General features: G+C 39.3%; 3 protein-coding genes across 4 annotated transcripts in view; 2 read left to right on the forward strand and 1 right to left on the reverse strand.

Annotated features, from left to right (window-relative positions):
• The first annotated feature begins 2151 nt into the window (after positions 1 to 2151).
• gabrb1 (gamma-aminobutyric acid type A receptor subunit beta1) lies at positions 2152 to 20658 on the forward strand. 2 transcript variants are annotated; one of them, XM_017464199.3, is made up of 9 exons: positions 2152 to 2692; positions 2813 to 2904; positions 3004 to 3071; positions 8651 to 8871; positions 14955 to 15037; positions 17126 to 17260; positions 17843 to 17995; positions 18199 to 18449; positions 18550 to 20658. In XM_017464199.3, exons 1-9 carry the CDS (start codon positions 2601 to 2603, stop codon positions 18895 to 18897), a joined length of 1443 nt encoding a protein of 480 aa, XP_017319688.1. In that variant the 5' UTR covers positions 2152 to 2600; the 3' UTR covers positions 18898 to 20658. The 2 variants fall into 2 exon arrangements, with proteins under 2 accessions (XP_017319688.1, XP_017319690.1); XM_017464201.3 differs by lacking the exon at positions 17843 to 17995.
• Positions 20659 to 20883: 225 nt separating this feature from the next.
• commd8 (COMM domain containing 8) lies at positions 20884 to 25147 on the reverse strand. The gene is made up of 5 exons (NM_001200843.2): positions 25059 to 25147; positions 24564 to 24719; positions 22413 to 22565; positions 21807 to 21962; positions 20884 to 21692 (listed from the first exon to the last, which is right to left on the reverse strand). Exons 1-5 carry the CDS (start codon positions 25101 to 25103, stop codon positions 21672 to 21674), a joined length of 531 nt encoding a protein of 176 aa, NP_001187772.2. The 5' UTR covers positions 25104 to 25147; the 3' UTR covers positions 20884 to 21671.
• The window catches only part of atp10d (ATPase phospholipid transporting 10D), a 48152-nt gene continuing 46709 nt past the window's right edge, over positions 24631 to 26073 (forward strand). The window contains exon 1 of the mRNA XM_017464194.3: positions 24631 to 24739. The gene's annotated coding sequence lies outside the window, so the exon portion shown is untranslated. The remainder of the gene's footprint in view (positions 24740 to 26073) is intronic.

Below are 26073 nucleotides of genomic sequence, written 5' to 3' on the forward strand. Positions count from 1 at the left end.
GCATTGGAAAAGGGAGACACACTTGTCTTATTTTTCTCAAATTTTATGTGGGAAACAAGGTCACCATGGTGCACACACATTTCTCATATACAGACACTGTCCACTCCATAATTCCCCTTTCCTTCTCCCAATCTTTGGAATAATACACAGTGCGTTAGAATGAGGTAAAATCTATTCCTTTGGCTAAGGAGCCCCCTAGAGATTAAAATACAATATGACATGATACAGGACGTGTGGAGCAACATGTAGACGTTTTCGTCTGTTGTGGAGACAGAATGCTAATTTGAAGAAAAGCTCTTTTAGCTTTATTTTTTTAAGATGAAACAGCCAAAGGAGTTCCCTTTGGGTACTGAGATTAAGATTAGGAAAGACTATTCCTCAAACTGCATTTAAAAAAACAAAAAAAACAAACAAACAAAAAAAAACACCTCTATATTTGTGTGCACCCATTTTATGGCAATTTACCCAAATCTACTTAAATTGAATGCTGAAACATTCATGAGACTTTTCATCAGTAAACATATAGGCTATAGTTATACAGCCGTGACACCTTTTCTGAATCTCAATCAACCACCTAAACGCTACAAAAAATCAACACTTAAGGTGTCAAGGATCCATAAATTTACAGCTCTTTGAGAATGAGTAAATTATGGAGATTAGTCCATTTCATTTTGTCATCATCTGTGGTAGAATCTTTGTTTTGTAAATAATTACAAAACATTCAGCGTTAAACTGAATAAAACAGAACAAAAGTGGGATAAATATATTTAAATACTGGATGGCACAGTTAAACTGTAAAAGAGCATACGTGAGTTAACTGAGAAGTATTTCTAAAACTATATTAAATTGTCCAAACAACAGTAAAAACGCTAGTTGAATTATTATTTCAGAAATTGTCACAGGCCACTGGGTACCTTTTGTTTTATAAAGCAATAACTAATTCCAACTGGGAGCCATTTATGACAGGTAAAATACAATGTGGTTTAAGTGATCTCTCCTAGAGGGAATATAATATGGCTTTTCTCGCCCTTGCTCTGTTTTTGTGCATGTAAGTGTAAATGCGTTCATGGCCTGAAGGGCTACAGAATGGTGCAGATAAAGTACAAGAGACAGCTTTTCTTTAGACAGCTCATGGAGATCAATAAATAAGATTTTATGAACCAGATACATGTCCCATAACATGTGACTATTGAGGGATGGCATAAAGAGGCACTCCTGAACAAGTCAGGGACCCAGAGTTACAGGAACATGTATCTTAAGGTAGAGACTGTTGGACTGAGAGACAGTTCTATGTTGTTGTTGTTGTTGTTTTTGATGGGGGTGGAAGGCGCGACTATTTAGTGCTGCTGATCACATGTGATTGATGAATGACAGACATAAACATCTATAAAACTGAGAACAGTATCATCATCATCATCATCATTATTGTTTTTAGTAGTATTAGTATTAGGAGTAGTAGTAGTAGTAGTACTAATATTATTAATGGGGGAACACGGCGGCTTAGCGATTAGCACATTTGTCTTGTACCTCGAAATATGGGTATTCAATGGGTGTGGAGTTTGCATGTTCTCCCTGTGCCTTGGGGGTTTTCTCAGGGTACTCCGGTTTCCTCCCCCAGTACAAAAACATGCTGTAGGCTGACTGGCATTTCCAAATTATCCACAATGTGTGAAAGGGTGTTTGAGTATGTCCAGCAATGGGCTGGCACCCCATTCAGGGTGTCCCCCACCATGTGCCCTAAGTCCCCTGGGATAGGCTCCAGGTTCCCCGCAATCTTGTGTTGGATAAGCAGTACAGAAGATGGATGGATGGATGATGATTAGTAGTTGTAGATAATGATAGTAGTAGTAGCTAGTAGTAACACCTATGAGCGAAACCCCATTTATTGTTTGAGAACTGTATATTTCTTGTTTTGTTTTACTATAAATTATGCATGCATGTATTAAAGACTACTTTTCATACACCATACATCACTTTGCAAATTATCACAACAGTCTACACGTTTCCTATCAGAAATAATATTTCTCCTCATTCATTATTCATGCCACCACGAGGTGATGTATGTTTTATGTTAGAGTTTAATTCGCTTTCCGGGTTTCTACCGAGTGATTTACTCGTGTGCGCGTGACGCGTGGCCAATTTAGAAATGGCGCGAAAAGAGCGGAGTGTCTCCGTGCAGCTCCAAAATATGCGCATATTCTAGTGAGGCGTGCGACACCTCGGACAGGAGTGACGCTTATACGAGCGAGCAGGCGAACACTGGTGCTTACTGCACTTCTGGGTTTCTCTGCATGCTCCAGCAGGTGCGGAGAAGCCGGAGCGCTTGGAGCACACCGCGCCGCGCCGGGAACAATGGGATCTGACCGGCATACTGATACACCTCTCGCGCTGCGTCTCCACGACCTCAGCACCGCCGGCCCCGGGAGCAGCTCTGGCGCACTCTCTCCTCTACGTTTTGCTCTTCTTTAGATCAACCCATCTTTTTTTGTTGTTTTGCATATTTATGCTGGTCACGTCGTCGTGCGTGCGTCGCTGCGTGCTTGAAATTGCGGGACCGCTTCGGAACAAGTTGGACGGCGTGAGCTTCCTGTCTCTGCGCGATGTGGAGGGCTGGAGAGCGCTGGCGCCCGGCGCTGCTGTGTCTGCCCGTGCTGATGGCCGTGACACTCGGCCGCACTCCGATCTCGCACAGGTAAGACTCGCCGCCGTGTTCACACACACACACACACACACACACACGTGCGCGGATGTATGCATGTGCTTCCGCGCTCTCTGCCACGATTTTATCCAACATCACTTTCTCCTCCTGTAGGATTAACGAGCCCAGCAACATGTCGTACGTCAAAGTCACCGTGGACAAACTGCTGAAAGGCTACGACATTCGGCTCAGGCCCGATTTCGGAGGTAATGAACTTGTTTAACACAGGTAAAAGCCCTGTCGATGTGGGTGTAAGTGATCGTACTGTCGGGGATGATGATTTCATGATTTGATGCGTTTCGCAGGTCCTCCGGTTGACGTCGGGATGAGTATTGACATCTCCAGCATCGACATGGTGTCTGAGGTGAACATGGTGAGTTGCACACAGATACTCAGCTTATACCTGTATGCTTATTAAGATAGGACGTTTGTTTCTGTTTATTTATTTATATATGTGTGTGTGTGTGTGTGTGTGTGTGTGTGTGTGTGTGTTCATAAGGAATGTCAGGCCTATTGTATGACAGTGGCTGTATAGTGTAGTCTGTCTCTGGGGCTCAACACAACTAAATTAGGAGTGCTCCAAAAACTGGAATCATAGGTATGAGCTATAAAGTATAATCACAGGTACATTAGTTTGGAATATGCTTAAATGCACAACATTGCTCCCGAATTAGAGCTAATATTTCTGTGTTGCAGTGCATGGTGGCTTAGTGGTTAGCACATTCGCCTCACACCTCCAGGGTCCGAGGTTCGAGTCCTGCCATGTGTATGTGGAGTTTGCATGTTCTCCCCGTGCTGCGGTGAAACTCTGGTTTCCTCCCCCAGTCCAAAGACATGCATGGTAGGCTGATTGGCGTGACTAAAGTGTCCGTAGTGCATGAATGGGTGTGTGATTGTGTGAGTGTGTGCCCTGTGATGGATTGGTACCCTGTCCAGGGTGTACCCCGCCATGTGCCCGATGCTCCCTGGGATAGGCTCCAGGTCCCCGGTGAAGAGTAAGTGGTAGAAGATGGATGGATGGATTTCTGTGTTGCCAAAATCAACTATAACACAGTCCGAGAAATGGAGTGTTATGGCTGAGCCGTTTATTGTTTGGTTTTTATTTCTGTAACAATAGTATATGCCCTCTGATCAGTAACTGCCACATGTAAATGTGGCACATATTTCAGTTACACATAGCAGCATAAAATTTCTTGTATACATAGTAGAATTCATACTAACATACACTTAGCATCTAAATAAATATCTTAAAAACTTAATCATTAAAACTTAGGGATGACAGAATAGTACAGCTGTCCTTGGACTGTGTAGGCCATAGGTGAATTTTTGTTCTTACAAAGTGTCACATCATCCCATGACGGAAAACACTTTTTAGTGAATTATGGATAGCGGTCTGAACAGAGCCATTTCCGTGAAGCAAGTCATGCATTAGTTATTTTAGCAAGTCAGTGTTGGCTTTGCTGAGAGGACCCAGGAAGAGGAGCTCATCAGCAGCACTGGATTGATGTTAGACTGCACATGCTTTATATTATCTTCTAAAAAATGCTTGAAAATGATACATTGTATAGAAAAATTATACCTGGATAGATTTGTGTTCAGATTGATCAAATGATTAATTTGATTAATTCTGGTTGAAACTACACACCACAATATAAGTTCCATAGCCCTGTATCCATTCATTATTTATATAATCTTATGCTGAATTCATTTGATTTATTTGATATTTTTTCATATGAATCCTGTTCAGATGAAAGTTCTTGGCTTCTTATCTCTGGAAGAGTAATAACATACTGTAAGGTATGTAAATGTACTGGGCAGTATGTTCTCAGCGTCTTACCAAACTTTACCACAGTCTAGTAACTGGGCATGAATTTTTTTTTTTTACAATATTTTAGTAAAATAATTGAAAGCATATCAGTAACACTGGCTCACTGGCTCTTTGATACTGGCACACTAAACAGGTCTGCTTTTAACTTGTTTTGAAGACCATACCATTTTCTATCTATGTTGAAAAATAAATTAATCGATGTGGCCATTCCACAGAAATGTAAATAGACAACAGAAACATGCACAGAAGCATCTGTACTTTTACCATCATCATGAAATCCAGATTCTATGAATATGTGAATTAGAAATATTCCCAGCCCTACATCCCTTTCTCCCTGATACACGATGATATGAAGGCAAATTCACAAGCTTTTTTAGTCTAATGCCCCTTTTTTGGATAGTACATGTAACTCCAACATGAGTTTGGCGGGATGGGAAAGGAGACCTGCAATTGTCTCAGCAATGCTTTTTCTTCTCTCTGTACAGTTACACAAACAGTACAAGTGAAGTTTTGTTTTTTTTAATTAGTGCACAGTGAAATGCTTGGTAAAGATGTAGGTCTTCAGTGTTTGTTTGAAGACAGCCTGTGTCTCAGCTGTTTGGACAGCCAGGGGAAGGTCATTTATAGTACAAAAATTGAGTCTTGATGAATGCTTTTCATGTACCATGAGTGATGGTGGATCAAGTTGAGCCATGTTAGAGGCTCAAAGGGAAAATGGTACAGAGCTGAGTTTGATGAGTGCCTACAGGTAGGTTGGGGCTAGTCTGTTTTTGGCTTTGTAGGCAAGCGTCAGTGTTTCAGATCTGATCTGGGCAGCAACAGGAAACCAGTGGAGGGAATACACCAATGCTTGTTTCTAGTAGATGAGTGTGGTGTATTTAGTGTGATGGTTGCAGTGAAATTAGGTCATGGAAATTTACACTGCAGTATTCGCGGGGTTCCTACCCCAAGTACCCTGTGATGAATTTATCTGGTTGCATACAATTCTCAAACAAAAGATTACTCTAATTAAGCATCTTTGTCAAATGAACAAGCATTCACCTAATTACATTTTTAGAAATAATCTTAATCTAGGCAAAATTAAAAGAATAGCTCATTTATAAGTAACATTTTTACAATCATTTTTCACAGCTTGCACAGTGATGCCTAGGTAGCAGAAGGAGAGACTTCCTGGAGTTAGATGTACAGTGCCCTACACTAATATTGACACCCTTGGTAAATATGATCAAAGAAGTCTGTGAAAAATTGTCTTTATTGTTTAACCTTTTGATCTTTTGTTAAAAAAATCACAAATTTACTCTGCGCTCATGGATATCAAAGAATTGCAAACAAAACACAGGTTTATCAAAAAAAAAAATTGTTAAATATGTGTGCAACAATTATTGGCACCCTTTTAGTCAATACTTTGTGCTACCTCCCTTTGCCAAGATAACAGCTCCCCTATTGGCACCCCTATGAATTCATAAAGAGAAAAATATATTTGAAGTATATTCCTGTTGATATTTTACATTTTTTAGTATACCTGGGTGACTAGGAACATGAAATAGTTTAACCATGACCTCCTGTTTCACAGGGGTATAAATATCAGGTAACAAATTTCCTTAGTCATTCATAACAATGGGTAAGACCAAGGAATAAAGCTGTGATGTGCCGCAAAAGGTTGTTGAGCTTTTTTCCCCCATTCACAAAATGGGAAGTGGCTATAAGAATATAGAAAAAGCATTGGAAATGCTCATTTCCACCATCATGGTAATAATTAAGAAGTTCCAGGCAAATGGAAATGTTATGAATCAACCTGGAATTGGACATGTGTCTATATTGTCTCAACGCACTGTGACGAGGATGGTTCAAGTGGCCAAAAAATCTCCAGTGATCACAGCTGGAGAATTTCAGAAGTTAGGTGTGTCTTGGGGTCAGAAAGTCTACAAAACTACAATCTGAAGTCACCTACAGAACTGTATCTAAGTAATGACCCTGAGGAGAAGACGCTTCTCATGGAGTGGCATGTCATAGTAGGGGCTGGCATCCAGTTCGTCTATAGGCCATGGTGATGTCCACCCTCCAATGGGGCCCCTCATGTTTTTCCTCTATTAGAAGTCACATAGTTGGTATGAATATTGGATGGCCTAAATACTACTGTTTCCTGCATACTGGGCACAACAAGGAATCCTTCACTTCGCTTCACTTTCATTGACTACTGGATTTAGTAGATTGGTTTGCAAAATCGGGTGCTGTGATTAGTGGAAGATGTAGGCAGTTTCCCCCTTCAGAACGGTTCCAAACAATTTTGTAGGCCCCCGAAGAGATGCTATCCATGGTGCTGTGATGTTGAGCTATCATCACCGTGTACACCTTTAGTGTCAATGGGGACTTGTTGCTGTCTATCAGTCCCTGAAGAAAGGTTAATACTTTAGAGATCGGGCACCGCGTTTGCAGAACAGTTTTAACCTATGCACATACAAGTAGAATTCTTGCATTCAGGAGTGCTTCCTGCACTGTCCTCAGTTGGTAATTTACTCTAAGGGGCCAAGTTCACAGGCACAGGACCTATCTAGGGGAGCCAAATCACTCCGTCCATTTGGCACAACAGATCTGCTCAGGTCTGCTTATCACAACCTCAATGTTGCCTATTTGCTGAATTCTGTGCAACATAGGAAGAGTCAACATTAGGGGAAGAAAGGTGTATAGTAAATTATAAGGCCACTTGTAGGCCAGTGGGTCCTGTCGCTGCTGTCCAACTCTACTAAGGAGAAGCACAATAGGCAATGTTTTGACTTGGCATTGGCAAAATGGTCCACCTGCAGGCTGCCAGTCCTTTTCCATATCTGAGATCCCACTGCTGCGTGTAGATGCAACTCTCCTGAGTGTATTTGTTGTCAGCATTTTGCTGCACTATTGTACAACACTGGCAGATGAGTTGCTCTCAGTGAGGCCATGGATGGGTCCACCTGAGGAGCTTAGGTGCAAGCAGATCTAGCTGGATCTGAGTGGATCACCTATACAAACATATATTTTAAAAAATACTATATAAAAAATAATATACAAATATAAAATGAAAATAAAAAATATTCTTTGGCAACAACTTGGGATTATTGGCTAAATGTTTTGGCTATTTCACATAGTGATGTCTTGATAGTAAACGTGAGGCTTTACTGTATGATACAAGATGGCATTCAACTACTGTGTACAAAGCAATGCACTGCAACCCTGAATTATTTCAGGTGCCCTACATGACTTGAAATCCAACAATCAGAAAGTTTCCAGAAACTTTGTTTCCCCCAAGGCATGCTCTGAACTGCTGTTATAAGCATCTTCGCAAACTGCAGAATAGCCTGGTGTGTGTGTGTGTGTGTGTGTGTGTGTGTGTGTGTGTGTGTGTGTGTGTGTGTGTGTGTGTGTGTGTGTGTGTTGCAGCACAGATAAGGCAAATGAGGAGGGAGTGCAGGAGCTTCCTCTCAAGATCAGCAGCAGTCAGTTGAAACATTTCAAGTGCATTTAGAAACTTCCCCTTGGGCCATGCTTAGAGACCATGGCTGCACTTTACAAATGATCTCCATTTATTTTTTAATCCTCTGATTTTTCAGTTTGGAATAAAGAAGAATAAAAAAACAAGATTTGCTATTGGAAAAAAGAAATATTACTAAGGGGCAGGAACCCTGATTGGGAGACACTTCTTCCAGAACACTGTGAAGGAAACATTACAAAGTATTACAAGAGGATTATACATGGAGACATATTTATTTAAAATCAAGAACAGCCTGCATTGGAACAGTCACCCACTGTACTGAGAAGTCACTAATGTTATTGGCTAGAATATGCAAATTATTATGTAAATAATCAAATAAATTAGACCCTGTGTTGGTTAAGCATATATTTCAAATGTGTTCCAGATCTGTGCCTGGGCTTCAGTGTCTTTAAAATTCAAGGATAGAGGACAGATCAATTATTGGGGCTCAGATATGTGTGAAAATAGACTGTTTGCCTAAATAGCTTAAGTGTCCTGTAAACAAGGAGCACCATTCCATATTTTCTATCTGTGTGTGTGTCTTTTAAAAATCTATAAATCCATAGTGGAATTGGGTTGATATAAGATATAAAAACAAATGTGTGTGCCTTTGCTACAGGATTACACCATCACCATGTATTTCCAGCAATCATGGCGTGATAAACGCCTGTCCTACACGGGGATTCCTCTGAACTTGACACTGGATAACCGTGTGGCTGATCAACTCTGGGTGCCTGACACTTACTTTATAAATGACAAGAAATCTTTCGTTCATGGTGTCACCGTCAAGAACCGCATGATTCGGCTGCATCCAGATGGAACTGTGCTCTATGGACTCAGGTTAGTGTATGAATGTGAACAAACCGGTGTACTGGATGTGTCCAGGTCAGTTATTTCCAGTATTTCATGTTAGTGTCTCTTTATTTCTTTGTTTGTGGTGTTTGTATATGTGTGTGCGTGTTCTGGGGCAAGCAGTATTCCCTTGGCTTTCCTAATGTTGCATTTTTGGAGTTAGTCAGTGTGAGTCATATAAAGTTTGTACAGTTTCTGTATACTGATGATAGATGAAGCTGTCTTTGCCCTACTTAAGCAAGCTATCTTCAAGCTGCTCATGTCAGATGTAGTTAAATACAGTTTTTGTAGTATGTATGTCATTAAATACAAGTTTTCCTATTAAAGGACAACAAAATTAAGATAAAGAAATTTCATTCAACGCAATAGGACATTTAGTTTCTGTTCAATTTCACAGCCATTTCCTCATTACCAAAAAATTGTCAAACAGTCTTTAAGATATTAATACTGGAAAAAAAGATCAGTTCAGAAGTGTGATTTCCCATTGTGAATTTGATATGAATATTCTCTAATAATCTGTATTCCTGACCTTTACCTTGTCCTCTACCTTTACCTCATTTTTGTTCTCTCAACAGTTTTTGGATCATGTAAGATTTATAAAAATAAAAAAAACTGCTCATTTGTGCAATGTATTGAATAAATTGCACATGCAGTTAGTGGGCATGTTGTGGAAGTTTACAAAGAATCATTGCATAAATTACATCACACACAAAGTAGTAGGATGGAACAATACTTAACTGAGATTTTTGTATGTGCTAAATTGTTCTTCATTGGAAATTTAGATATCAAACAGATTTCCTGGAAATGTGAACTGAACCTTGCCACGGGTTGGTTCTGTGCTTAAAGCAGGGTTGTCGCTAGACACTTTTTAATGGGGCATGAGCTCCAGTAAAGTTTTCCTAATAAATCATTGTCTGATGAAGTAGGTTACAGCTGATCCATCTGAAAATAGGCTTTTCTATTCAGTGAATGTTATCATTTACATCATTTGAATTATTTCAAACACGAAGGCTGATTGTACTGCCAGCTGAAGCAAAAATATACTACACATCCACTTCAACCACCCCGCCCCCCTCGCTGTGCTCCTCATCCCTTCACTTTTCCCTGTGGAAAGTCAGACGATAATTCATAATACGAGGTTGTAGCTGAAGAGAGGTTCTCTCAGGCTAAAGTTTATCGATGTGTTAATGAGTAGTATATGAATTTGTATTTTGTGGAATCCCGTTTTCCAGATCTAATTTACTTGGCACAGATTTGATCGATAACGTTAGCTTGTTAACTGCTAAAAGACTGCTTGCTTATATCTTCTAATTTGGCATTCTTCCACAAACAATGTGATTTACTCTTTGATTTAATCATACTCATCATTGAAAGCTTTTTGGAGGGATTTGTTCATTTAGGGGGCTAGTTAGTTAGTTTATTCATGAAAATGCTAATCAAACACACCTACCTGTTATTTTCAAGTAATTCTGAAGACTTTGGTTAGATGTGTTTGATTAGAGATGGAGCTAAACTCTGCAAGACAGTGCAGTGGCCCTCCAGGACTGGAATTGCCCATCCCTGGTTTAGAAGCTAATTTCACAGTTTCAGTGGCCTCTTCTAGTGTATTGTGTGGTATTTGTGTAAACACAACATAATGAATTTGGTTTTGGGGCTCTGATGGACTAGGATTGGAGAGGGTGGCTTTTAAATTCTAATACTTCTGTATAACTGTGATGGGATTTCAGGTGCCAGCTTTGTGTTTCAAAAAATCATTTCTTCTCATCTTTTTGAATGGAGAGCATACCTATGTGTATTTATTTCAGGAATTTTTACAGAAATTAGGTCACGTATCAAATAAAATGTAAACTTGCATTGAGGAATTTAATGCTGTTAGTAATTGTTTAAAAATGACTATGGTAAAACAGAATTCCACGATATAAAATATGGAGTTTGTCATTGTAATCAACCAAACAGTAACCAGTTTTGATACCTAAAAAAAACTTATGTAGGCAATTTTAGCAAAGCCCTTTACATTAAATTAAAATGTAAATTGTAAACCCCCCCCTAGAAATTTTTAAGTACTTTTGTACAATTTTTGTGGGATCTGTGCGCCAGTACTGATCAAACTCTAGAAACGCTTAAAGTGGCTTAAAGTGATGAAAATCTTGTGAATTAAAATGTAAATCAACATTTCATGGGTTCTTTGAATGTTGCTGGCATCAAACATGTGAGCATGTTGTCAAATCTTGAATATAAGAAAGAAAGCGTTTATTTCACATATACATTAAAGTAAAATTCTACTCTTTGCATATTCTAGCTTCTTAGGAAGTTGTGGTCAACTTTAGTATAGCACCCCTGGAGCATATAGGGTTAAAGGTCTTGCTCCACAGTGGTAGCTTGGCAGTGTTGAACCCCAAACCATCTGATCAGTAAACCAGTGCCATAACCACTATGTGGCCAAAAGTATGTGGACACATGCCCCATCACACTCATATGTGGGCCTTTTACAAACTGTTGTCACAAAGTTGGAAGCACACAATTGTCTAGAATGTCTATGCATGCTGTAGCATACAAACCTGGGTCCAAACCTGTTTCATGATGACAATGCTCCTGTGCACAAAGCGAGGTATATAAAGACATGGTTAGACCTCAGCCCCACTATACAGCTTTCTTTCCAGAAGAGTGGAGGCTGTCATAAGAGCAAAGGGGGGTTTGCCTATGGTTTTTGTGATGGTTAGGTGTACATATATGTTTGGCCACATAGTGTAACTGTGAATACCAGAAAACCAGAAAAATGCCAGGGTTGCATACATGCAAAGACTTTCCAACAAAGTCACAAAGTGGCTGTATGACGTAGTATATTTCGTTCCCTGGAACCTTCTGGATCAGAGCTGGTTCCGAATTACAGGGATCCATGGTGGTTATCTGGCATTCATAAAAACACAGTTACATACAGTATGTAACTAGTGTTCTATCTCACACCTCCTCACCCCCAGGGGTCACCTAGTTATCACCTAGATGAAACATACCACGATATAATGAGGAACTGACCCACCTTAGCACTACCCAGAAAGGTATTTGGAGATGCTGCACTCAAACCACCAGGAAGGATAATGTTAACTTTGTAGAACTTGGAGAATGTGCACATTGATTAGAAGCCAGTTTATGTTTAGACAGTGGCGTTCCCCACTTCTTTCCAGCATCACTGATGAGCAATTGTTCTGATGATCAAAAAAACACTATCTAGTCCACAGAGTACTGTAGGGCACATATTACGAATAACAAGGAACGGTCAAGTATGTTAACCCTCAAGGAACTGGGCAGTACACTAGAATTTAATAATGAGGTGCACCTCATTTGTGGAACTGTTTCCACCTGAGAACATAAAAGGTCCATATTCTTGTGTTCATGAGTCTGGTCTGGTAGGTTGCAGTTCTCAACCTTCACTTCACTCCGTGGGGGCCAAACCCACAGGTGCAGATTTATGTAACAGACCATCACAACCAGTAATATATTGTACATCATATAGCTTGTTGATGTGTTGTAACCTCACACTAAGGTTGTACAGGTCCCCTGTTCCTTTTTTGTTAGAAAGCTTTGTGTCTCCACAGAGCTAGAACATGTGCCCCTCTTGCTGAGACAAGGATGTTTAGAGTCTATCTGCAGGCTGGTAACCCACTTCTGGAGGCCACTTAATTCCAAGATGCCCTAGGAAATGACCAATGTGGCTGTAGACAGTGAGCCTACTGTCCTGAAAAGGAGCTGTTACTGCACGTGGCAAACTACAGTGCCCTCCACTAATATTGGCACCCTTGGTAAATATGAGCAAAGAAGGCTGTGAAATTGTCTTTATTGTTTAACTTTTTGTTAAGAAAATTCACAAAAATTCTCTTCTGTCATTTATAGCAAACAATTGCAAACACAACACAGGTTTATAAAAAAATATCTTTGTTAAATATAGGTGTACAACAATTATTGGCACCCCTATGAATTCCATCCATCCATCCATCTTCTACCGCTTACTCCTTTTCAGGGTCACGGGGACCTGGAGCCTATCCCAGGGAGCATCAGGCACAAGGCGGGGTACACCCTGGACAGGGTGGCAGTCCATCGCAGGGCACACCCTATGAATTCATATGAGAAAAAACTATATATGAATTATATTCCCATTGATATTTAACGTTTTTTTGTAGTACACGTGGGTGACTATGAACAGGAAATTGTTCACCCATAACTTTCTGTTTCACAGGAATATAAATATGAGGTAACACATAGGCCAAATTTCCTTAGTCATTCATAACAATGGGTAAGACCAAGGAATACAGCTGTGATGTGCAACAAAAGGTTGTTGAGTTTCACAAAATGGGAAGTGGCTATAAGAAAACAGCATAAGCATTGAATATGCCCATTTCCACCATCAGGGTAATAATTAAGAAGTTCCAGTTAACTGGAAATGTTATGAATCAACCTGGAATTGGACATATGTCAATATTGTCTCAACACACCGTGAAGAGGATCACGGCTGGAGAATTGCAGAAGTAAGTTGTGTCTTAGGGTCAGAAAGTCTCCAAAACTACAATCCGAAGTCACCTACACCACCACAAATTGTTTGGAAAGGTTTCAAGAAAAAATTCTCTACTCTCATCCAAAAACAAACTCAAGCGTCTTCAGTTTGCTAGACACTACTGTAACTTCAAATGGGATAGGGTTCTATGGTAACATGAAACCAAAATAGAACTTTTTGGCGATAAACACCAAGGTGATTTTGGTGCACACAGAGGTAGCCATATGGAAAAGTACCTCATAGCCACGGTTAAATATGGTGGTGGCTCTTTAATGCTTTGGGGCTGTGTTTCTGCAAGAAGACCTGGACATTTTGTTAGGATATCATGGACTCTATCAAATATCAACAGATATTAAATGAAAACCTGACTGCCTCTGCCAGAAATCTTAAAATGTGCCATGGTTGGATCTTCCAGCAGGACAATGATCCAAAACATACATCAAAATCAGCATGAAAATGTTTTACTGACCACAAAATCAAGCTCCTGCCATGGCCATCCCAGTCCCCTGACTTGAAACCCACAGAAAACCTGTGTGGTGAACTGAAGAGGAGATTCCACCAGCGTTTGAAGCATCTGGAGAGATTATGTATGGAGGAATGGTCTCAGATCCCTTGCTATGTATTCTCCACCCTCATCAGGCATTATAGGAGAAGACTAAGAACTGTCATCTGGCAAAGGGAGGTAGCACAAAGTATTGACTAAAAGGGTGCCAATAATTGTTGCACACATATTTAACAAATATTTTTTTTTTGATAAACCTGTGTCTTGTATGCAATTCTTTGATATTGATGAGCGCAGAGTATTTTTTAAATTCTTTTTAACAAAAGATAAAAAGGTTAAACAATAAAGATTTTTTATAAAGATTAAGAATTTTTCACAGCCTTCTTTGCTCATATTTACCAAGGGTGCCAATATTAGTAGAGGGCACTGTATTACTGATTAGATAATGATCTCTGTTCCACTGAACAAATCAATACAGGGGAATAACAGATTTGCTGTTGTTAGTGTGAGTGGGTACCTAGGTGCTATGTGTCTAGCAGCATGGCTTATTTTATACCCATAAGCATCTGGAGCTGTCTGGGGCTGAAATACTAAAAAAAGATCATTCTTAAGTTTTGCTATGTGCAAGAGTCATGTGCTGAGTGTCTACTGCAGTGTTAATTAAAGAAGTGTAATTAAAATCTAACTTGTGATATTTTAGTGTGATGGCAGCAATGACTGAGTTAGTGTGAAGGCAATTACCAGCACAGGAAAGAGAGTTGGAAAACAGGAGATTGTGCAGAAAAAGGGGGAGTCAGTGTTCAGAGGAAAGGGCAATGATAGTCATAATTTGATTTGTTGAAAGAAGCGAGCAGTGTGTGAAGTAGTATTTATATTAAGTGAATATATCGGGTTTTTTATTTAGCAGTTATGTTATGTATAAGTACAAAACACTAGAACATTTCACAGACTATGTATGTGTGGATGACCACTGTTTGTTCCGTTGTGAATTGTGTTCAGATATCGCGGTGTTTATTTGACTAGGATAACTACAACAGCAGCCTGTATGATGGACCTGCGGAGGTACCCCCTGGATGAACAGAACTGCACCTTGGAGATTGAGAGCTGTAAGTCCTGTTTAATGCTCATCACAAAGTAGTCACAGTAACCCAATACTAATATGTTCAACTCTGTGAGCTGCAATGGCTAATATGAAGATATGACCTAATTGCAGCCAGTTGTGGTGCCAGTCAAACAGTCAAATCTTAACCCTCATTGACATCCATGGTAAATATGCTCATATTACATACAGAACTGTGTAAACGTCTTGTAAGACGAATATGGTGTCAGATATAAAAAGTTATTGAATATCATAAATTTGCTCTAAATCAGGAAAAAAAAGTTATAAAAAAGTTATTTGGTGTGATGACCATTTAAAACAATATCAATTCTCTTACACTGTTGTGCAGTTATATAAGGGATTAGCTTGAAGAACTTGAAGCAGTTCTAGTGCGACTTGTGACCAACCTCTAGGTATACACTATACAGTATAATTTATAATATATACCATTATATATAACACACGTTTTTATCTGAAAAGTGGTTATAACATATGTAAATTTTGGGAAATTAATGTTTGGAAATCTAACATGTAAACTTTTCACCTTTTTAAAAAGACAAAATGTATATATGTTTTTGATTTCCTAAGACTGTTGCACTGTACTACATATCTGAGTGTTTCAAATCCTTCTGTGATTATGAGTATAATAAATAACTCAGTGAATATCTTAAAAGTAACTTTGCAGCAAAGACTGAGGCAAGATCTTTTCTTTTTCTCTTTCTTTCATTATGCGTTCATGGTGTGTACAGTAAGGAATTAGGCCTAGTTTTTCATACTGCTACTGAAATATTTACAATTAATCTATGTTTCTATTCTGAATCAATAAATTTATATTTTTTATTTTAGAAAATAACATTAAATTGTGCATTTAAAATCTACTGTTTCAAAAAAATGAAATGCTGTTGAGTTATAATTACATGTCTGTAGAGCAGATGCCAACATTTGCCCAGCGTATTGAAGTACATGACATATATGGACAAAGGTTTGGGAAAAACCTGACCGTCACACACGTGCGTTTTGAACATCCCATTCCAAAGTTAGGCCTCCTTTTCTGTTACTTCCAATCTTATATCTGTGGGGGTTTTCCCATTCATTTACAAGAGCATTACTGAGGTCAGGCACTGATGCAGGGCTCAAAAGCCTGTGGCACATCAATGTTCCAATTCATCCCAAAAGTGTTCAGTGGGATTCACAATGTTTAGCCACACTAACAGGAGAAGCACAGATTTTTGTTTTTTTATTTTTGAATATGAATATAGTGCTTCTTACACTCATTGTATTATAATATGCCATTAACCTGGAGTTAGAGGACCTGTGCTAAATGAAATCTACATTACTCTCTTCTGCCATTACTTTTCTGTTGCCTGCCCACTGGACAGTGGTTATAGTTTGCCGTTTGTTCTGTTTGGTAGACCATTGTGAGGCTGCTGTCTTGTCAGACCTTACAGACACAAATTTCTCATCATCATGCTCTGTTATGTACACTATACAGTAAGTATTTTAAGGTCACATTTCATTGCAAAAATAATCCATGTCTGTGAATGATATCATATGCATGCAGAAGATGAAGAAACATAACAAGTCACTGTTCTGTGATTACACTCTAATGTGCTGGAGCTCTGTGTTCCTTTTTAGAAAAGTAGCAGAAATCTGTAGAGAGAGAAAATCCTGTCAGTTTAGTCTAAATGAAGAGTTCTCACTGAGCTGTTCACACTATTTCAGCACTGCAATCACACACTGATTTAGTGCCTAGACAAGAAAGTGTAGGGACAGGTGGCTGGCACCTATCTCGTCTTTGCTCCGCCCTTAGAAATTATATAAGCACTGACTGGCCAATATACTCTGAGTTGGCATTTTATTAGGTACACTTGGCTTAAGCATCCACCCTTTGGCCATTTTACCTGTCACAAAGGTGTACTCTTGTCAGCCCCTACTGTTTGTAATGTATTTGTTTGCAGATTCTCTCATTATCATAAGTAACATAAAGTTGTCTAATAACCCACCCTTTATATGTATGATTTTATAACCGCTTTTTAATCCTCTCAGTTGCAATATTCATTCTCTCTGTCTCTGTGTGTGTGTCTCTCTCTCTCAGATGGGTATACCACAGATGACATTGAGTTTTATTGGCAGGAGGGAAGTTCAGTGACTGGAGTAGACAACATTGAGTTGCCACAGTTCTCCATCATTGACTATAAAACTTTGTCTAAGAAGGTGGTCTTTGCAACAGGTATAGCACATCTTCTGACAGGTGTCCCACCTTCTTTGCTTAAAATAGTCTATACTATTTTTTAAAAAGACGTTTGTACTGAAATAAACAGGACACAGTCTGTATAGTATAGTATTGAAGTAGCTTATGTACTGTATTTAAGTATCTTCTTCAAAGGAAATCAGATGTTGACCTGATGAAAGCTACTTTCTTTTACGGTTGCAATAAAAGTAGAAAAATGACTGAAGGGCAATAGTTCGAATGCAGACACATTATAACAAACCTACCGTATTGATCTAAATAATGTACAGTTAGAAAACATCTAATGTGCTGGATAGAGAGCCAAAACAATGATTTTGTTGGTGTTACTACAATTACCTATTATTATTATTATTATTATTATTATTATTATTATTATCATTATTATTATTATTATTATTATTATTGTGTAATTGAATTCCTGGTTTGGTAGCAAACGTTGTTGTTACAGCAGTTGACCAGCAAAGGTTTGGATTTAAAAATATCTAGACGGTACAAAAATATGTCAGATTGTGTTTGCTAAGAGAGGCCCCATAGACACTGCTCTCATCTCCGCCCTTTCAGGGTCATACCCTCGTCTGTCCCTGAGCTTTAAGCTGAAGAGAAACATTGGATATTTTATCCTGCAAACTTACATGCCCTCAAACCTGATCACCATCCTGTCCTGGGTCTCCTTCTGGATTAACTATGATGCTTCTGCAGCACGGGTAGCTCTAGGTGTGTGCGTGTATGTGAATACAACAAATGGCTTAGTACTATATTTGTAAATACCATGGCGCATTAATCCCATGCATGTTAATGAATTTAGTTGCTGTAAGTACCTGATGACTACAGGATAATTACATTATTGTATTATTCCCATTTTTTCCCCCTTTTATGACCTTAGTTGAGTTATATTTAGTCTTACTGTATCTCTGTAGGAATCACTACTGTACTGACCATGACCACCATCAACACCCATCTGCGAGAGACGCTACCCAAGATCCCCTATGTAAAAGCCATAGATATATACCTAATGGGCTGCTTTGTCTTCGTATTCTTGGCCCTGCTTGAGTATGCGTTTGTTAACTACATTTTCTTCGGCCGAGGTCCACACCTACAGAAGAAAGTGGCAGAAAAAGCTGCTAAGACCAACAATGAGAAGAGCAGACTGGAGAGCAACAAAATCCAGGTGAACAGATCCAAGACCTGATGTCATTTTAAAAGTAGTGCCACACATTCATACAGCATTTCTATCTTAAACCCCACATCTCCCTCTTTCTTTCTCTCAGGTGGATGTCCATGGAAACATTCCCCTTACCAATCTTGACCTCCGCCTCACTGGGGCAGAGATGCTCAGTGGTCTTGGTGACCCTCGGAATACCATGTTCTCTTATGACAGTGCCAGCATCCAATACCGCAAGCCCCTGACAGGCTGTGACCTTTACGGCCGGCCAACTGCTTCCCTTGAACAGCCAATCAAGCACAAGAAGAGTCGCTTGAGGAAGCGGGCCTCTCAGCTTAAGGTGAAAATTCCAGACCTGACAGATGTGAATTCCATCGACAAGTGGTCACGTGTCATCTTTCCCATCACCTACACTTTCTTCAACCTAGTCTATTGGCTTTACTATGTCCACTAGGAGACAGCAGTGCACTCAGCTTAGCTTCCACTTAGCAGATCGGGTCAGGCTTTCTCAACCTAGGGATTATTTAAAACTGCAATTTAATTTGATATCTTGCCACATATAAGCTACACAGTCATCTAGATAATGTAATAACTATTAGTTCCTGATCAGATCTTTCTGTTCATCACCCCTGATTCATGTGAGAATGGACTACAGGGGTATGATGGTGCTGCATCTAACTGTGTAAGAATGCACTATAGGCCAGAGTTAGTACTAACACTACAGCTACAACTAACTGTAGGCAGCATTTAAGTCAGACACTATGGCTTGAGCCAATAAACAAAGTTAATTCTCAGAATATGTACCAGCCTTTGAAATATTTGCACTGTTTTGTGACAGAGTTCATTCTAGACTTAAAGGACACTGTAGCTTTGAGTTTTATGTGTGTCTGCCCATGTGCACATGTGCTAACACAATCCTGGTGCACTAAGCTAAATACTTGCCTATTAGATAGCCACACTTAGCTCTTCTACACAATGTGTTACAACACGATGACAAATTAGCTGAAAATTCAGCAAACAGGGATATATACATATGGGCATAAGTTGAATCTTTTCACAAAACCTGTGTGAAAGTGTATTTCTTTAATTAAGATGTCAGGTATTTAAAAAAGAAAAAAAAAAGTCACCATAATGTACTAACAAACAGTACCACACGTCATAGTATATGTTACTTTTAAATTAAAAAGGCTGAAGGAAGAGACACCGAAAGAAATCAATTGTTCATAAATGCATGTTTTGACAAATCCCCTGCCTCACACTGGGTACATACTACTCAATTAAACCACTGCAAGCTCAGAGTGAATTCTGCCTCTGCTTGAAAGGTACGTGTTTATAACAGAGGCCAGTGATTTATTGGTTTCTTTACAACCCTGTCGTTTGAGTCAACCCTTCTCAATTATATTAAGCTTGAATCATATTCACTGTGATTTGTGTGGTACCCAGGATCACCTCAAAAACAAAAGAGAAAGGCCAAAATGCAGACAGGATCTAACCAACCTGTTGTTATTTCTTCAGGCTTCATTTGTGCCTTTGAATTAAAATTGTGATGATTTTACAGGGTCAAGCAGAGCTTGAAAATCGGCAGTGAATGAACTTTTATGGAGAACAATATTAGCTCTAGGTTTCCAAAATGACATGGTTAGTTGAGCTTTTACGATGTTCTATATTAACATTATAGATATCGCATAGGCATGCTAGTAGCTAATAGAAGAACATTCCAGTATATCAGTGACAATCTATGACTTGGAGAGGATTATCCATGTAATTAATTCTCAGTGAAGTAACTGTACTTCTGCTCTTTAGTCAGTAAGAAAGGCCTCTCAGTTATTGAAACATGATCCAGAACGGACACAGACACCCAGAGTTACAGCATATTAAGCATGTCTGTACACTTACTGATTTAACACTACATACACAAAACATACTATTAAGATTTAAGTAAAAAATATTTGATGACTGGGGATCACAGCAGAGGCCAAAAAAAAAAAAAGAAGCTGTTGATGGTCTCATTTAAAGCTGTTTATATAGCATAAATGTGAACTGAATTCATGCTTTTTATCTTTGTGCTCCCATGCTGATGGGGATGTGTGGTACAGGAACATATGTGAGACCAATGGGTGTATGTGTGTACGTGTGCTTGTTATGAACACAGCACAGTCGTTCTAAGGAATCCTCTTAAACCCTGAGAAACCTCAAAGGATTCAAATAAAATATTTCACCAAACCACTGCACTGATGTTATTTGTTGTAGTGCTATGGAGAACACTTCTTAGAAGACACTGCTGTAGCATGGCAGCTTCCCATCCTCATGTATGTCATGTATGACCTTTACAGTATCTCTCAAGAGCCCTTTGAAAAGAGTACTTGAGTAAGAGTGAGAAGATTCAGCTGCTCTAAGCTGAGCAGCCATCTGTGCAGCATGAAGCAAATGGATGAGGGGTGGAACAAAAAAGAAAAAGCAGTTTATTTAATAATCGATTCTTTCCCCCATCACACACTCAAGCCAGGGCTCTCCATAGGGGTGGGCAAATGGACCGAACTGACAGTTAATTGAAACTGAAAGACTTTGCTAAACCAGGGAGGGGAAACGATGAGGAAAATTCAAATCAGATAGACTCTGTTCTCATGAATTATTATCTGTTACAGGCTCTGCTCACATTAATTATTATATGTTACTCCTGAATGAGCAGTGCTATTATCTACCAGGACCTTTCACTGTGTTGGCTGCGTTAATGTGCATTAATTTCAATCTTCAATAATCAACGTGTTAATTTGAACAGTGCTCAATTCTATACATCATCTTCCATATGCATTCACACTTTTAGAACAGGACATGGTTTGTAACCTTGTTTGTATTTTTGATTTCTTTTTTTAAAAGGCATGGGGAATTTGGAGAATACTGTTACATAATCAAGCTCCTGATGTCTCATTAAAAACAAAAAAAAAAAGAGAAACAAATATTCAGTTATGTCAGTCCATATGCAATGCTGTTAAACATAATGGTCTGAACTTCATTCAACATCATACAACCAACTGAGGCTCTGAGTTACAGCTGTTTACTGAGGTGACCTCCACATACACTAGGCTCAATACACACTAATTCAAATACACACATTCATCCTAGTGTTTCTTTTTCCCATTTGCACAGTAGCATCGTCCTATAAAAGCCCTGCATTTCCTCATTCCTGACGCATGTCCTTGCACATCCACAGCTCTTCATGTGCTCCATTCATTTCATCTGCATGACCACCTATGAGAGTACAAAGTGTGTTAGAGGAGAGATCAGTGCATGCATAAACATGCTAGTGTGCAGCAGTGACTAATCAAATTATGAGATTTGGTGCATGTGAGAGAAAGAGGGTACCTTATTAGCAGCCTCCAATGAAGTGATGAGTGTGTTTAGCTCTTCTTTGCTCATTTCTATGTTTACAGCTCTCTGGATTTCGTTTTCTGTCAGGTCGAGACAGAGGTTCAGTAGAGGAGTGTTTAGAGGTGACAGCTTATCACTGGATAATGCAAGCTGAAAAAAAAAAAAAAAGGATGAGAATGAAAAAGAAATCATTTTGATCAACCAAATCATCACCTTAACTAGCAAGACTAGAAATGCACCACCCACATTTTGTTCTATTTTCTACATAACCCTGATATCAGAATGCTGGGTATTGGCTGACTCCCAATACTGATATTCTCTTAGTAACCATGCAAGAAGATTGCACTCTTCTGCTGTAAAATTATGCAAAACATCAGAGCCACAGGGACAGCGTGCTTTAAAATTGTGTGTCTCCAATGTACATGTACAATATCTGTGTTATGTCTGTCAACATTGCATGATTTCATGGCATAAAATAGGTCAGTGATTCAGATTAATCAGATAGCGATCCAGCCTTCTAGGTGAGTATCAGTCCTGATAGCAATAGTCAATATTTTGTCGGTGCATCCCTAGACAGGACAACTTTGCACTGTTGTGTACTTTTAGCTGCCAGTTGAAGTCATCTAGATGTGTACTGCAGATTCTGTTGGTTCTGTCCACCAGCGCTTGCCTGATCTCCTCCTGCCTGGCATGCACACACTGCTGAACAGCCTCTGCATGTACAGATTCCAGATCACCCAGCAATTCCTGTACCTACACACACACACACACACACACACACACCCCAAATGCACCAAAAATAAAAAAAAATGCATGAGTTACTGTGTTTAAGAGCTCAACATTTAATATGAAGGGTATGCAAACCACACCCCACATTGAGAACCACATTGTTTACATCCTAATGAAATGGGATTAGTCCTGGATATTTTCTACATACATTTTGTATAGTCATAATATACAAAGTGATACACAATATGGCCAAAACTATGTGGACACCTGACCATCTCACCCATAAGTCGGTCTTTCCCAAACTGTTGCCACAAAAGCCCGGTGCAATTTCACAACAGACGTCTGTGATATTTATCGTCAATTTGCATGGGATAAGCGATTTCTGTAGAAATTGCAGAGATGGCCGTGTCTTCATCGTTTACGTGCTGATGATCCATCACGTCAGCTCAGTGCGTCATACGTAAAGGGGTACTGCACCACTAATGTGTTTGATAATACAAGAGAGCACCACTGAAGCAAAAGAAAGGCTGCAACTGAAACGTTATGCTCAGTTTCATTTTGGGGAGAACGTCAGTATAAAACGCCATTTGAACAAACAGTACATAATCATTACATGTTGGAGGAAATGTTTTTGAGAAGTTTACATTTACAGAGATTTGGCAGACGCCCTTATCCAGAGCGACTTACATTTATTTATTTAATACATCTGAGTAGTTGAGGGTTAAGTGCCGCGCTTAAGGGCCCAACAGTGACAGCTTGGGGTGCCGGAGTTTGAACTCATGACCTTCCGATCAGTAGTCCAATGTCTTAACCACTGAGCTACCACTGTTTGCGATAAATGTCCCTCTGTCAAAGTGGTGTTTGGCGACTGAACTTAATGTCGAGCACAAATCAACTACCTAAAAAAATACAGTGTGCACATTTGCACAGGATTATTTTAAACTGGGGTTATTTTTACAGGCTGTTTTACAGAAGGTGAAAGACGCTGTAATCTTCACCGGCTCACTAATGCACAGTCTATGGAAAAAAACACTGACATGAAGCTCTGGTAATTATTACATTACCCCACCTCCCCATATGAACTAGTCCTGTCTGAACGGCCCTAAAGTTGAAAGCACACAACTGTACAGAATGTCTATGTATGTTGTATGTAGCATTATGATTTCCCTTCACAGGTAATAAGGGGCCCAAATAGATACGGTTTCCCAAGGTTGGCGTGTAAGAATCTGAGTGATCCGAGCCCTGACCTCAACCCCACTAAACACCTTTGGGATGAACTGGAATGCAGACTGTGCCCCAGACTAGGGATGGGCAATATCTTATAGTTTGCGATATACCGGTAGAAATTCTCTCCACAATAAGAATTACTCTTCCCACGATAATAACGATAAAGCCTAGTTGATGACGTATTTCTGTGTATGATAGTGTGCGGCCCATTCGCAGCTCACATGCAGAGTAAAAACAAGTACGGCGGAAGGCGAACGTAAAGCTGAGGGGGAGTTTATCGCAAAACAAGGAGCTACCTCTACAATCTGTTTGTGTTTCTGAGGCTCTCAAGACTGAAAGAAGATATCACTTGTAGCCAAAGACAGTGGTGCATGGTATTATATTACCATACTACTATAAATACCAGAAAATATTGTGATATAGTTTTAAGTCCATATTGCCCATCCCTACCCCAGACCTCATCACCAAAAATCAGTGCCTGTCCTCATTAATGCTTTTGCAGTTTAATTGTATTAAAACAAAAAGAAAGAAAGAAAAAGCACATATTGGTGTGATTGGTCAGGCTTTGAACATATAGTTTGTGTAAACATAATTTAAGCCATAAAATAATTAGCTGATGTCTACTTTTATTATTATTGTTGTTTTTCTTTTTATTATTTGTATATATTTTTTTCTGTGTACTGCTTATTTTGTGCACAGTGCTTTGAGATGCTACTTTTAAAAGTGCTCTATAAAATAAAGTTTATTATTATTATTAGCCACTGCCCTTAACATGTAAACATTCAGATACTTAACCTCCTGATCTGAGCATTTCCTCCCAACAGCGACTCGGAAGAAGTAGTTTAGTGAGCTGACCAGTTCTCCCCACTCCAGCAGACTCCATGTGTCCGCATACTCTATGTGCTTTGGGTGACTCCGACCACAGAGCCCATCCACCACCCTGTGCAAGAGCTGGACAAACAGTAACGACAGTAAGTGTATTCATCACACGCATAACATGATAATTCATCAAATTACTTGTTTATTTATTTATTATTTAAAGCCACTGTCTTTAGCGATACATCACTAGACCAGACTCTTATCTAGACTCGTCTAGTGAGTCTTTTGTCGCGGTTATACACAATGAGTTTGGTCACCTGATTTATTATTGATGTTGTATGCTAGTTAAAATGTTAATTTTTTTTCCCACCAAACGCACTGTCTGCACCGATATATTTATACACATCACAGGATGACGCACGTACAATTACTGACTTTATATAACAACACACAGTTCGCCTTGTTACCTACTTTAGGACACTCAGTTGGAGATATTTTATCGAGCAATTTGAGCATGGTGACTAGCAGGTCCTCTTTCCTCCACACATCAGCTGACACGCATGTCACATGACTGAAGCCCATAGAGCCGTGTTGCCAGTTTTCTCGTGTCACTTTCCTACGCTGTTGGTTTGGGAAGTGCGATTTGCACCCATTATACTGTATTTCACTGTATTTCATATGTCACCTTGAGATATAATAATTTGCTTACTTTCATACCACATATCAGCTGATAGCAAAATAATTGAAACGTTAATCCAAAACAAATAGTCAACTGGTCTAGTTATTTTCATGACAATTCTTAATTTATGACAATGTCCGTAACCAAACGAGATTTGAGGAAATCACAGAAAGGTCACACAAGCTATTGGGTTTTTCATAAGGCTTCGTTAGAAATGTGGAATGATATACTCTTTCAATATTAAGGTTGTGTAGAGTTTTACAGGAGGTTTCGGTTCTGGTTTTATGGACCGTTTTTTGACAATAGAGCTACGTTTGTTTCACAGACCTGGCAACCCTAGTTTTGAGGTACATGACAAAACAGATTAAACCCGGAAGCACGTGCGGAATTTCAAGCTAAAAGTCTTCTGTCTATGACAAGAAAAAGTCATCACTGAGCTCAAACTGTCAGCTATCGGATCCTTGTACTGTAATGACCAATTTTATTGACAGTCAATACATGGTTACTGGAATTGAATTTGACTCTTGGCCCCTCTTGGGGGAGTTTAACCTCCATTCCTGTGTTTCTGCTGTACAAACATATCACACATTATGAAGGGCTTCACAAAAGTCTCATGAATTCATTTGAAGTTTTTGCACAGGAAACACATGAAATGTGCACTGGAATGAATAAAGAACCAATGCTTTTGGCAGTGGGATGGTAAGCATTTTGTCAACTGAAAGACAGACTGTTTCTGTAGAATTCTGAATTCATTTTGTTGCTACCATCATGAGTCACATTATCAATAAAGATTAGTGAGCCTGTTCC

The sequence above is a fragment of the Ictalurus punctatus genome, chromosome 3 (assembly GCF_001660625.3).
Source record: "Ictalurus punctatus breed USDA103 chromosome 3, Coco_2.0, whole genome shotgun sequence".
Classification (NCBI taxonomy): Eukaryota; Metazoa; Chordata; class Actinopteri; order Siluriformes; family Ictaluridae; genus Ictalurus; species Ictalurus punctatus.